This window comes from Elaeis guineensis, unplaced genomic scaffold (assembly GCF_000442705.2).
Source record: "Elaeis guineensis isolate ETL-2024a unplaced genomic scaffold, EG11 Super_Scaffold_1000033, whole genome shotgun sequence".
In the NCBI taxonomy this organism is placed as follows: domain Eukaryota; kingdom Viridiplantae; phylum Streptophyta; class Magnoliopsida; order Arecales; family Arecaceae; genus Elaeis; species Elaeis guineensis.
Window position 1 is genome coordinate 3323158 of NW_027332424.1, and position 13259 is coordinate 3336416.

The 13259-nt window shown below is 37.6% G+C and overlaps 1 protein-coding gene across 2 annotated transcripts; it reads left to right on the forward strand.

The window, feature by feature from the left end:
• The first annotated feature begins 7315 nt into the window (after positions 1 to 7315).
• On the forward strand, positions 7316 to 12745 carry LOC105035434 (probable beta-1,4-xylosyltransferase IRX10L). 2 transcript variants are annotated; one of them, XM_010910985.4, is made up of 4 exons: positions 7316 to 7749; positions 10710 to 11098; positions 11557 to 11798; positions 11904 to 12745. In XM_010910985.4, exons 1-4 carry the CDS (start codon positions 7644 to 7646, stop codon positions 12415 to 12417), a joined length of 1251 nt encoding a protein of 416 aa, XP_010909287.1. In that variant the 5' UTR covers positions 7316 to 7643; the 3' UTR covers positions 12418 to 12745. The 2 variants fall into 2 exon arrangements, with proteins under 2 accessions (XP_010909287.1, XP_019702898.1); XM_019847339.2 differs by having other exon boundaries at positions 7318 to 7749; positions 10625 to 11098.
• The last annotated feature ends 514 nt before the right edge of the window (positions 12746 to 13259 follow it).

Here is a 13259-nt window from a genome sequence, read left to right on the forward strand (position 1 = left end):
ACTTTTCTAGAGACGCTCTCTATTCAGCAGTCGAACGTGCTGGCATGGCAGGTGGGTCCTGGTCCAAGACACGGGTCAATTTTTTGAAACCTAAATAATTCTGTAGTTCCTCAATCAGTCCTTAAAATTGGATCCAGTCAATCTGTGGGTGTCTAGTATTTTGGTCAGGGGGTTTGAGGCAGACATATTTCCTGTAGAGAGTCAAAAGTTTTTAGTTAGATTTTGTAATCAGACTTAACCAATTTGTTTAGGGTTTCATTTTTAAACAAATTAGGCTCTCACTATTTTCTCAGATCCCTACACTCCCTTGGTAGAGATGTGAAAATCTCCATGATTAGTGATTTCTAGTGGGTGGTGCGGTCTCACCGACTGGCTCACCACCTCACCTAACAGTTATTGGTGATGGGTCAACCGATGAGTGAACAACTCTTGTCCAATGATTCTCTAATCATGGTGCACCCAAAACTTGGTCTCTAATTCATGAAGCTCACCGTGCCCGAATATTACTCCAATCCTTAGTTAAGTCAAACCCACCATTTGCACGAACTAGATTCCTGATTGGATCCCTCACCGTATAAGAAATATTAAACCCAACCCATCCTCTAATTCGTAGCATCCAATGCCTAATGGACATGGTTGTGTCTTCTCGGTGCAACTGAGCCACTATATCCAGCCGAGAACAATCAACCCCAGGAAGGGTCCGCACATCCACAATGGTGGAAGACCTAGACTTAATATTTTCTTAGGGAGATTTGATTTAGGTCTCATTAAACTTGACTTGACATAGTCATAACAATTATGACTAACCTAGTGGCATGGGTTAGCTCGAATTGTTAGCCACCTTAAATCAGAACTGGATCGACACATATGGCCAGGTAAGTGAGACCGATGGAAGGGATATGTCATTAACTCGACAAGAATGCATTCGAGTCGAGTAGCTTCCAATTAAAAATCAGTCGATCACATCTGTCCAACTTATCTTAGACACCAAATTGTCGAACCAGGACTAATTGAGTTAGCCTACAATCCAGGCTCTAACCACTGAGCCAAATTAGGTCTTAACTTGATCGAGTCACATCTAAATATGATTCGACCTTGACCCAAACCTAATCTTATTAGACTGGTCAATTATTAGCTTTCATGATCCCACCTAACCAACTGTTGATTCGGTTTGATCAACCGCTAGACCTAATTGAGCTACCCAAGTCCAAACTCAATTTTATGAAAATGACTTAGATCTAAATTCTCAATTTTAGACCTAATTTAATTTCATAAGCTTAATTCATTAATTAAGTCTTGGGTTCATAAACAAAATATGTAAATTAAATCCTAGAATTTTAGGATCTAGGTTTTGCAGAAAAGTAAGTTTTGATTTCTGATTAAGGATGAACGCGCAGCATCCCTACACATCATAAGAACATCTCATTGAATGGAGGAGAGGGCCTTTAAACCCTACTTTATTCTTATGACCAGACGTCCATGAGAACACCTTAATCAGAAATATAAATTTAACTACAAAACTAGTTAGATCTAAATTTACATATCACATATACAATTTAAGATCTAACTAATACATACTTTGCATACATCTCATGTATCAAAAACTGATCTAATTAACATGCTTTCAATTTAATACATCATATGTAACATCTAAAAAATAAAATTTAAATTGAACTATTCAACATAAAATTTATTCTAGACAGTTACTAGAACATTCTACAACTAGTCTAGACATGCAATAGATCAATCTTATGTAATAATTAAAATTTTATTTTTTATTTTTTGATCTAATTATAATATTTATAATATCAAAAAAATAGAGAATAAATTAGATCTAATTCATATTTTAATCTCATTAAAACATAAACTTACAAGACTATTCATAGATCAAACTATTCCTAGTCTAGTCATGCATCTCATGCATGTTAGAACTTCTCAGATTTAATTTTAAATATTTTGATTTCAGATCCTATCACATCTGATGTGATATCTAAATTTTTTTAATATCAAATAAATTAAAATTAAAATTATATCTAAATGAGATTTGAAACTGAGCCATCAATCTGGCTCTAATACCAGTTGAAGGAAAAATCACCTTTTTCCTTGTAGGATCTTCCAGATTTCACAAATCTGGGGTGGAATAATTTTTAAAAAAAATTATCCTATATTTATTTTAGATCTAATTTTATTATCTGATATTAATTCTAAAATAAATCTAAAATATGAGAAAAAATAAAATACCTCAAGGGTAATCTGATTACCTGTAGATGATCGCAGCAAGCTTGAAGTTCTGATTTAGCTACTAATCGCTTGGCCTCTACCAATATCCACTTGGGCAAGATCTGGATCCTCTTCTTCTCATGAATCTCTGCTCCAAAATTAGAACCAAATCTAATTAGGAAGATCTTCAAAAGTCTTCCAGAAGTTGGAGCAGCAGCCTGTGAAGAAGTCCTGCAGCCTTCCTGTTCAAGGCGTTACCACGCCTTAGACCTTTGCCAGATGGACGTCCAACTCCTTGACGTGAAGAGGAGAGGAGAGCTATAGATGGGATGTAGAGAAGAGGAAAGGGGTGGCAGCTTTGATGGGTTTGGTGCAATCACATAAAACCCTAGGCGCAGACAGGGTTTATATAGACCATGCTGCACTGCGCAGTGCCACATCATTCAACCAATCAGAAAATTCCAATAAATCTAAAAAAATTTTGATTGATGGAGTGATGTCATTTGATCCCATCAGATAAGAACATCCACCCTCTCTCCTATGTTGCGCCATCTTTGGATAAACACAAAGGAAGGTTGGCGCCAACTAGTCCATGTTGATCAAGACTCTTCATCCTTATCCATTTGGGGTGCCCACTTAGTCCAATTGGACTCACACCATAATCTGATTATGGCACCCAATTTAATGTAGTTTTGGCATATGGATACTCCATAAAAATCCTTTAATGAGCTCTTGCCAAGTAGCCTTCAGTTTAAGACCCATATGTCAATATTTGACAGATGTCCTAAAATGAAAATGGCAGGTGACAGGAATTAGCAGGTATTGTCTTAAATTTATCTCATGAATTAAGATAAGACTTTTCTGAGCTGAACAAGCTTCATTTAGACTGAGAGAAACTTCTCAAGATTCTCTGGGTGAGTCAAATCATATTTGGCTTAATCGAGATAGAAAAGATTACACGAGGAGAAAGTTAGGCTCAATCGAGTGCTAGCATGATTTTCTTGAACCGAATTGGATTTAATCCAAATCAATTGGGCTAGCCCAATTGATGACATCCAGATCCTAACCCTTGTTAGTATAACCCAGTTAGATTCAATTCTGTATGGTAATGAGATATGTCGTGATCTCATCATCGACATCATCGAAACTCTTTTCGATGGACCAGAACTCTTCTGATTCAGACAATTATAATGATCGATCATCAAGATCATTCTAATTACTCTCAAAATCTACCAGTGACACCTAGCAGTATATGGTGGTAACCCATTAGTACTGAAGACGAACCTCTTGGTGTAGCTACTGTGTGATTTAGTTCCTCTATCATGAGTCCCGACTGAATTAGGGTTAAGGTGAACTCGTCAAACCCAACATCAGTCATATGAATCAATCGATTGATCGAGTCTGATGTGAAATCTAATATAAAACTCTTTTCCATTATTTCACTCTGCCATGGCCATGGACTTAAGGACTCGATCTTTCGATCATCATAGGACTACTCCTCTCATCTACCGATGTTGATAGATCCCATCTTGGTGCGATCTGATTTCTACAATGAATATGCTACAACCAACATACACCTCAGGATTTCGAATGGCTAGGAGACTGAGTTATGATGTAGTCAAACTATAACACACTCAAGGTGAACTGTCGATGTATCTCAGGTCAAAGAACTAGACACACAGCTGCAGCATCGAGCTAGTCATCGACGAGAAGGTAGACTTCCTTATGACTGCTCGAGGTGGTCACGCTCAGTACTCTCATTCTAAATGAATATCTGTACTCTCACTTGGTGTCTCCACACCGTAGACTCAAGACACATCTATCCTAAGGAAGCGATCATACACCAACCTTCCGGATCGATCACCATCCTCGTGATGATCCTATGGTCAGGAGCTGTTTATAAGTTAGTTATGTAAATTCATGCCTTAAATTTTCAACTCTTAAAAATATGAATTGACATTCCTACTAACTCAAATGATGTATCACAGACACAATGTACACAATGTGATAGAAGAATAACCCATTTATTGATTTATAGTCAAAATTATAAATTTGTCCTTAGATTTGTACAGGAATGTATCAGTCAATCTGGCATCTAGGGCACACATCTAACATAAATCAGCTACTCTAGGATCTATGACATGTTATGTTGCATATAAAATCTGAAATAATCTGAAGACAAAATCAGCATGCATGCATATGAGCATAGATCATATCTACTTCTAATCTGAGTTCAGAACTCTATACCTAATCATGGATCGACATCTTCACTATTGAGAAACATGATAGAGAGGATCTTTGCTTGTTGCTCATAGCCGCACACACATCCGACCTCTATGAAAAATCCACTCGAAGTCCCGATCTGATCGATTTTCTCGGGAGTGCTAACTCGCATGAAGACCTTCTTCTTGACTGATCTGGATCTTTTCTTCAAATCTCTAGAATCTTTTCAGAGATTGAAGATGGACTTCTAAAGGAGATGAAAAGGTGGAAGAAAGATAAAGAAGAAAATAATTTTTTTCTAATTTATTTCTCCTCCCAAATCCTTAGAATCAAAAATCTGAAATTCAAATTTTTATGCATACCCCAAGAGAGAGGATCCTCCTCTCTATTTTTCATGCTATACATCATACCCAAACTTCTACCACATGAAGAGCTCTCTTCTGTATCTTACACACATAAAAGAAACCATAAAAGCCCCTTTTATAGGCATGTAAGGAGGTGGGGTGAAGAGTCCTAATGATCTTGGACTCTTACAGGATTCTGCCTCCCTTCATAATTTTATATCCAAAAAATATATCAAAAAAATATGGGACACCCCTTCTTATATTTTTTTACGTAAAACTCTCCGATTTACAAATTCTCAATGTCACATATAAGGAGAAAAAAATTATTGGCATGGAGAGGTTGATCTGGATGAGAACAGATTCTCCTGATAAGGAATATTTTAAAATCTAATTTTAGAATCTTTCTTTTATCAAAACTAAATCATATTTGGATGTGAGATAGATAAGGGAAAGGACTCTTTGGTGTGAAAAAATATCATATAAAATAATTTTGTATGTGGAGATATATGGCATACAATCTGGATTGGCACAGGGAGAAGAGTCCTATTCCAATAAGGACTCTTAATTTCCTTATTTGAATCCAAACCAAATCACATCTGGTTTAGTCCAAATAAAATATATAAAATCAAATCTAATTAGGCTCATAAATTTTTAATCAAATTTTAATCAAATTAAAAATTGATTGAATTAAAATCCTGATCAAATCAGAGATAATTTTCTCTTAGTGATAGATCATCTCATAACCTAATCGGATCAAACCTAATTTAATCCAATTCAATTAGATTTTATTTAATCCTCTTTGCTCAATCAAATTGAGCTAATTAGCAATCTAATTGCTAATTAATTCTCTATTAATTTACTAACACTTTGTGAATTAATTTATTACAACTTTTGCATAAGAGTAACCATCAATCAAATTGATGATTAAGTCCTTGAACGATTCTCAATCGTTGATCAGCCATATAATCAGTCAGAAACTTCTTTTGAGTGTGACCCCATAGGTTCGAATCTAAGCCGATAGCATAGGAACATCTTTCTGAACTAATCGATGTAACCATCTAGCAATGATGATCCGATATCTAGATAGGTCGAATGATGGTGAAGCAATATTTAAGAACCTATTGGCATATGGTTACCGTATAATTCATCCCTTTGATCCTAATACTCGAGAACGACCTAGGATCTAACTGTCAATCCTACATAAGTTATCCACATTATATTTCAATCTTTTTCAAATCCATCACATGGATTACTCGGATCCAGGTTCTGCTAAATTGAAATACACTGATGCATATCTCCTACTAATTTGGAGGGGTCAATCCTATCTTGACTCACACACCGACTTGACAAGTACTTGACTATACTCAGAAATCTTCTATCACTGAATTAAAAATTCAGTTAGTCCGGCACCAAAGTACAGTGAGTTTCTTGTAAGTCACCGTGGTGATCTCAGGTCGGAGGGACACTTATACCCATACCCTTCGCGAGCTATCTTGGATAGTAGAATGCTCTGCAATTGGTCACGTTCAGTGACGATGTACTCTTACATCTCACCTGCATGCCATATCAGTATCTCCATATTATTTGGTTACAAGGACAACCAATGTATATGGCACACAACGACCTACACTTGATATCACTATCGTCCTAGTAATAGCTATCGTTTGGTCACAAATCAATTTAAGGATTATGCGATAAATCTCCTTTATTGATCAAAGTAGTCCTAAAGACTTCATCGCAACATAGGAGTTCGTTAGAAGATGTATCTTTGTGATAAAAAATATCAAATAATTTTATTATTCATCAATTCATATACATTTATAATTAGCACGATCATCAAATGATTAGCTTTAGGACATAATTTTCAATAGTGGATCTCTCACCAATAGATTGGATCGCTTAATCTTCAATATTCTTGAAATTGATTCTGACAACGTAGAGTGCTTGAGTTTCATATGGGCTCCTATGACCCAAACCCTTCTCACAACGAGCCTCGGGCCCAAAAGTCTTATCCCCTGGAGCCTCTTTAGGATAACCCGAAGCTCACTCCTAGGTTGGTGGATGAGATACATGTCGAGAGACTTCTACTTGCTTACCTCCCAAGCTATCTGAGCTTGGATTACTTCTAGGATTTTGGTTATAGACATCCACAAAGACCTTGAATATTGAGCATGATATGGTGGGATTTGGTGGCTCAGGGATGGAAAAAGTGCTGCATGAAGGAAGGAGCCCCTTGGTTGCTTATTACCCGTTTACCACTTTCTCCGGTTGTTGAGGTCAACTTCCCCTCCACTTCCAACCCAACCCCAGGCTCTTAGGAGCTGGTCCACAAAGTCTAAAGTGACCATGTTTAAATGGACCGCACCAAATCCCACGGTGGATAACATGCCACATTGCCCGTTGTCTTTCATCAATTCCTGATTGCGCGTTATCCACCCCGGGATTTGCTCTGGTCCAGTTGGACCTGGCCCATGCAATAATTTATCGTCCATAAAACCACTTTTTTTTTTTCCTTAATCCCCCTGCCTCCGGTCACCGAGAAAAGCATAAAAAATAAAAACTATAAAAACTTCCTTACTCCAACCTCAACTGGTCTTCTTCCCTTCCTTGAGCCCAGTCTACAGAATCTACAGGGAGCAAACCAATCCCTTGTCGCCCTACTTTTTCTTATTGGTTTGTACCCTCGCCACCTCCCATTCTCTCTGTTCGCTCTCATTCCCACCGATAGGAGACCGAGACAACTCTCTCCTCTGCCCTAAATCGCTCACCGACGACTGACTCCCTTCCTGTTTGGTGGAAAGTAGTCGCCTTTCTCTTCCTTTTAGTGCCTGGAGCCGGGGATTGGGGTAGGGGGATATGGGGAAGGGGTCATGGCTTCTGGCCCTTCTCCTTCTCTCTTCTCTTCTTGGAACGATTAGTGTTCAGGAGCTGGAACAAAGGCACCGCACCGAGAGAATTTCCGGTACATTTTGATCATTGTGTTTTTCTTTATCGTGCTCGTTCGTTTACTGCTTTAATTAGATTTGGATCGAATTTCTGTCTGAAATTTGTTGATGGATTTAGTTTGATATGAATTTCTTCTTTTCGTCATTACGCATGCGGATTATGGAGTTGGATTTGATGAATTGAGATTTGGTGGCGGTATGCAATTTTTGTACTCCATGTGCAATGAGTTACAGTTTTGTTTGGGTTCTGGATTGGGATCTGTGTTGATTGAGAACTTGATTGGATTAGGCTCGTTCTCTGCATGTGTACTTAGTTGATCGTTAAATAAATTGTGCTTGTTGTGGTTTTTGATTGTGTTGAAGTAAAGAAGCTGCAATGATGTGTGCGTCATGTTTAGCTTTTATCGATGTTATAAGTTAGGGAAGCTTGAATGTGGGTTGATCGGCGTGTTACTTCCATCAAAATGTGATAATGTTCTGCATCTTATTAGATTTATGTCATAGTGTGACGTTTTCAACTGTCATATGCAACTTGTAGATACTACCACAGTGTGAAGATAGAATTTTCTGAACAGGAAAAACAAGGACGCGTAGTTTCTTTTATTATTTGTAGTAGTAGGTTTCTTTTCTTTTTTTCTTTCTTTTCATTTTTTTTTGTGTGTGTGTGTGTGTGTGTGTGTGTGTGTGTGTGTGTCATGTTGGCTTGTTGCTCGATATGGAGTTTCTATGTTGGTAATTGTCTGACTTCCTCAGCTGCTCTTGCTTATCATGTTATGCTGTTCTCCTAACTCCAAGGCGTGGTTTATATTTTCTCATGAAATAGAGTTACCCAACTCTTTATTTCTACAATTACATATGGAGAGAAAACATGATGATTTGTTCTATGTTTTTGTAATTACTCCACCTTGTCGTACTTCATCATAATTGTCCGAGTCATGCATTTACATAAATTCCTATTGCTTGTTATCATTATTATACATAGGCTTGTGCAAGTTTTCTTTAGTTTTAGAGAGGCATGATTATTTCAGAATTGGAATTCGTGACTGAAATTAAGGCTTGTTGGCTCAGCTGTTTTCCTGAGAATAATTTATGTTGGCTTTCAAATCATAAAATCTGAGCAAAGTAAAACATTTGTGTTGTTCTTAACCAATACCTACAACCATCTGATAAGCCTATTGCACCTAGTCAGTATCAGATGCATGGTTTGGGACGATCCGTTGATTTTTGAGAATCTGCCTGACATCAAACCTTTGTAAATTAATGTTGATTTCAACTAATCTAATTTGAATAAAATAGCAACATCATTTGAAACTTAGTATTGGTGAGCAGGGAGACCCATGCGCAGGGACATCCTTTGAAATTCAGTATTGGTGGGCAGAGAGAGAATCTAGGCATTCTCCCTAGATTCTGTGTTGCTTATACTCACGCAACACAGAAACAATGCTCCAAGGTACCCTCCAAAGGGACAGAATGTAGGCATTGGTGGAAGGTGGTAAACATTTGACCTACAGATTATATTAATTGTTAAGGCATTACCCTGGATAAAGCTATCTTTTGATGATTAGCTGCATGTATCATTCTGATTTCATATATCTATTTGGCTTTGTGTCTTTAAGATGCACGCAACTTCCTTTGTCAAAAGCATCATCTTACCCATTCATCTAGACCTTTTGCAAGTCAAGGGCAATTTGAGGGTTGCTCCTTGATATAATGAACATTAAATGTGACCAATAAGGTGGAATTCCATCCTTGCCAACTGATCATAGGGGTTTCATTTAGCATCCTGTCATGCTTAAATTTCCTTGGCCAGGAAATTGGTATAAATTTCTAGAGGATTGTTGTCATGTTGACAGCTAGTTGTATAATCTGCTCAATCCTTCTACAGAGCCTTCTCAGGTTAGAGTTCTGCTTTATAGCTGTCCCTGTATTTGATGGTAAAAGGCTTGTAGAAGAATGATGATGATGATTATAAGTTTATATTCAGTTTCATGGCAAAAATATTTGAAGGAGCAGATTTTAGGCAACTATTTGGAGGAGGAATATCAAAGAGGAGGTTCGGTATATTCTTCACTGTGAAAGGTTAAAGTATGATTGAATGGAAAATGGTGAAGAACCTCATTGCCTCACTTTCATTTTGAATGGAACTAGACATATTGTTGTATTTGGGTCCTCTATAATAAGGAAGTAATAAATATTTTACATTTCTATTTTTTCCCACTAGATTAATTTTTCTACTGGCTCTATCAAAATCAGGTCAAGAAGTCTTAATTCATTTGGTTGTAGGTGTAAAATGTAGTCATGATCACAAACTGAGGTATATAATTATAAGAAAACATTAGCCTTGGTAACCTTGTGGCTTATCTTGGCTAAAGTTTGAACCTGAAATTTCTATATTGTTTTGCTGGCACTTGGGACTGCATCTCATGAAATTTGTCATTGCAGTTCCTGGGTTATTATGATTCACCATTATCATTTGTTTGGAATCTTTGTGATTGGTCATATTGTGTATATTTTGTTTGCATCAGTTTCAGGTGAAAATATGCCTTTTTCCAGAACCAGTAGTAATCAGAATAACTTTTTATTTGGGTCTTGTATCTAGAACTTGTGATGATGGCAGGTTGGATTTCCATCTGATAGAATTTCCTGATCAAAGACTATATTAATGTATTTTTTGGTATATTAGAATCATTCTTGGAATGTTTTATGGACTGTTTTTAATAGCTACAGATGGAAAACATTCGAATTCAGATTGTTTGAGATGCTTCTTTGTGACTAAATGTGAAGCATTTCTTTTCCATGTGCATTTAGGAATTATCTTAGTACTCATTCCTTCTTGGAACTTTTCATTGCTATTTGGAACTTTACTGCTTTCTTAGAATATGTTAATCTCAGGTATCTTGGGCTGAAGCTGTCTGAAAGTATCGACTAAAGGCCCCATACCCTTGTTCTAATGGTGTTATTGGTCACTAAAATGTAGGGAGTGCTGGTGATGTGCTAGAAGATGATCCTGTCGGAAGGCTGAAGGTGTTTGTTTATGAGCTGCCTAGCAAATACAACAAGAAGATTCTGCAGAAGGATTCTAGGTGCCTTACTCACATGTTTGCTGCAGAAATCTTCATGCATCGATTCTTATTATATAGTCCAGTCCGAACACTTAATCCTGAAGAAGCTGATTGGTTTTATACACCGGTATATACAACTTGTGACCTGACTCCAAATGGTCTTCCTTTGCCCTTTAAATCACCAAGAATGATGCGAAGTGCTATCCAGCTAATTGCCTCAAACTGGCCTTACTGGAATAGATCAGAAGGGGCTGATCACTTTTTTGTTGTTCCACATGACTTTGGGGCATGCTTCCATTATCAGGTAAGAAATTGGCCTTTGGATATTGATTTCATTGGGTTGCAACCCATGCGAAATTACAAATTCCAGTTCTAGAAGTTCTTCCTTGAAGCCACAGCACATAATTCCTTAAAGCAATGAAGACTTTTCTAAGGAATCATGATTAATAGGATATTGATGTGTGTTATTTCCCAAAAGGTTGATTTATTCATTACATTACAAAAATTTCTTTCACAATCTTTTTACCAATATGTGAATAATTTATATTATTTGTTTATTTTGTTGCTGCTATTTCTTGTTACCACCATCTCTACATAGCTAGTGTTGGATGTATGAATAATTTTATCTTTTTTTTTCTTTTATTTAACTTTTGGAACTTTTGGTGCATCGTTTACACCTTTCCTGTTATCATTACAGCACAATTTGTTATTAGTAAAATTCCTACTCTCTTGCCTTTCATGTAATAAACATCATGGTTCCAGGAAGAGAAAGCTATCGAACGTGGAATTCTGCCCTTGCTGCAACGTGCTACGTTGGTTCAGACCTTCGGTCAACGGAACCATGTTTGCTTAAAGGAGGGTTCCATCATCATTCCTCCATATGCTCCTCCACAGAAAATGCAGGCTCACTTGATTCCTCCAGACACTCCTCGATCTATCTTTGTTTACTTCCGTGGTTTATTCTACGATGTGGGCAATGATCCAGAGGGTGGTTACTATGCAAGGTAGAAGTTCAAAAAAAAAAAAAAAAAAAAAAAATCTTACATATCCTAAGGCTATAGGATTTGATTATTTTAATTGATCACCTACATTAATTTTTTGTTGAACAGAGGTGCTCGGGCATCGGTGTGGGAGAACTTTAAGGACAACCCTTTATTTGACATCTCTACTGAACACCCAATTACTTATTATGAAGACATGCAACGGGCTGTTTTCTGCTTATGCCCCTTGGGTTGGGCCCCATGGAGCCCCAGATTGGTGGAAGGAGTGATCTTTGGCTGCATCCCAGTAATCATAGCAGATGATATTGTGCTACCTTTTGCAGATGCAATCCCATGGGAAGAGATTGGTGTGTTTGTAGCTGAGAAGGATGTGCCCAAGTTGGACACAATCCTTACTTCAATACCACCAGATGTTATATTAAGGAAACAAAGATTACTTGCCAACCCTTCAATGAAGCAGGCTATGTTGTTCCCACAGCCTGCCCAACCTGGGGATGCCTTCCATCAGATATTGAACGGGTTGGCTCGTAAGCTTCCACATCCTAGGAATGCTTACCTGAAACGAGGTGAGAAAATCTTGAACTGGACAGCTGGTCCAGTGGGTGATTTGAAACCTTGGTAGTGACGGCAACAATCCTTACCAACATTAAAAACAAAGCCCATTCCACCTGCTGTCATTGTTCCTATCAGGATATGGTGCTGACCATGAAGTGTTCATTTTCATTCTGTCGAGCTGTTACGTGGCATACCTTTAGCATTAGCTAGGGCTGTAAGCATATGTATTCTGCCCAGTATGTGGTTATGGCTGAGAGAACCTAGTGTTTTGTTTCATTACTGTTCAATGACTTGCCTGTTATTCTTTTGTAGTAGTTATTGATTATGCCTATCTGAGACATGAGTTCGTTGGAAATATTGATCACCTATATATCCTCATCGGGTATTTTATGTTACATGAATGCGGTAAAATACTTTGCAACTGAAAAGAAGGGGCTTGGTCACATTTACAGCTTGCAGGGTCGTTTCTACTTGTTAGATTGGAGAGCTCCATAATGAGAGTTTAATGCTCTCTGACATAAGTTTGGCAAAGATTTTCCATTATAGAGTGATACTTGTGTGTGCGTGTATGTGTGTGTGTTACTGGAATGAGACATTTGTTGACATCATATCCTCATATTTAGAGGGACTGTGAAGAGATCAAGGGATCCTAGCAGATAGGAGTTTGTTATCTGACATCAGGAAGCATGATGCTCTCCGAACCCTGTGAATCAAAGAAGATCAAATGGAGCCAGCTAAACCTGAATGGAAGGCCTTCGGATGGTTGCACGTTATGAAAGAAACCATACAAGGAGGCAGCCTAGTAAGATGTTGCTAGTTTTAGAACAATTTGTTATGCTCAAATCACAGCTAAAAGCCTAGCAGCCTCTATGGTTTCGCTATGATCTCTAATTATGAGGTCTGTCCCTT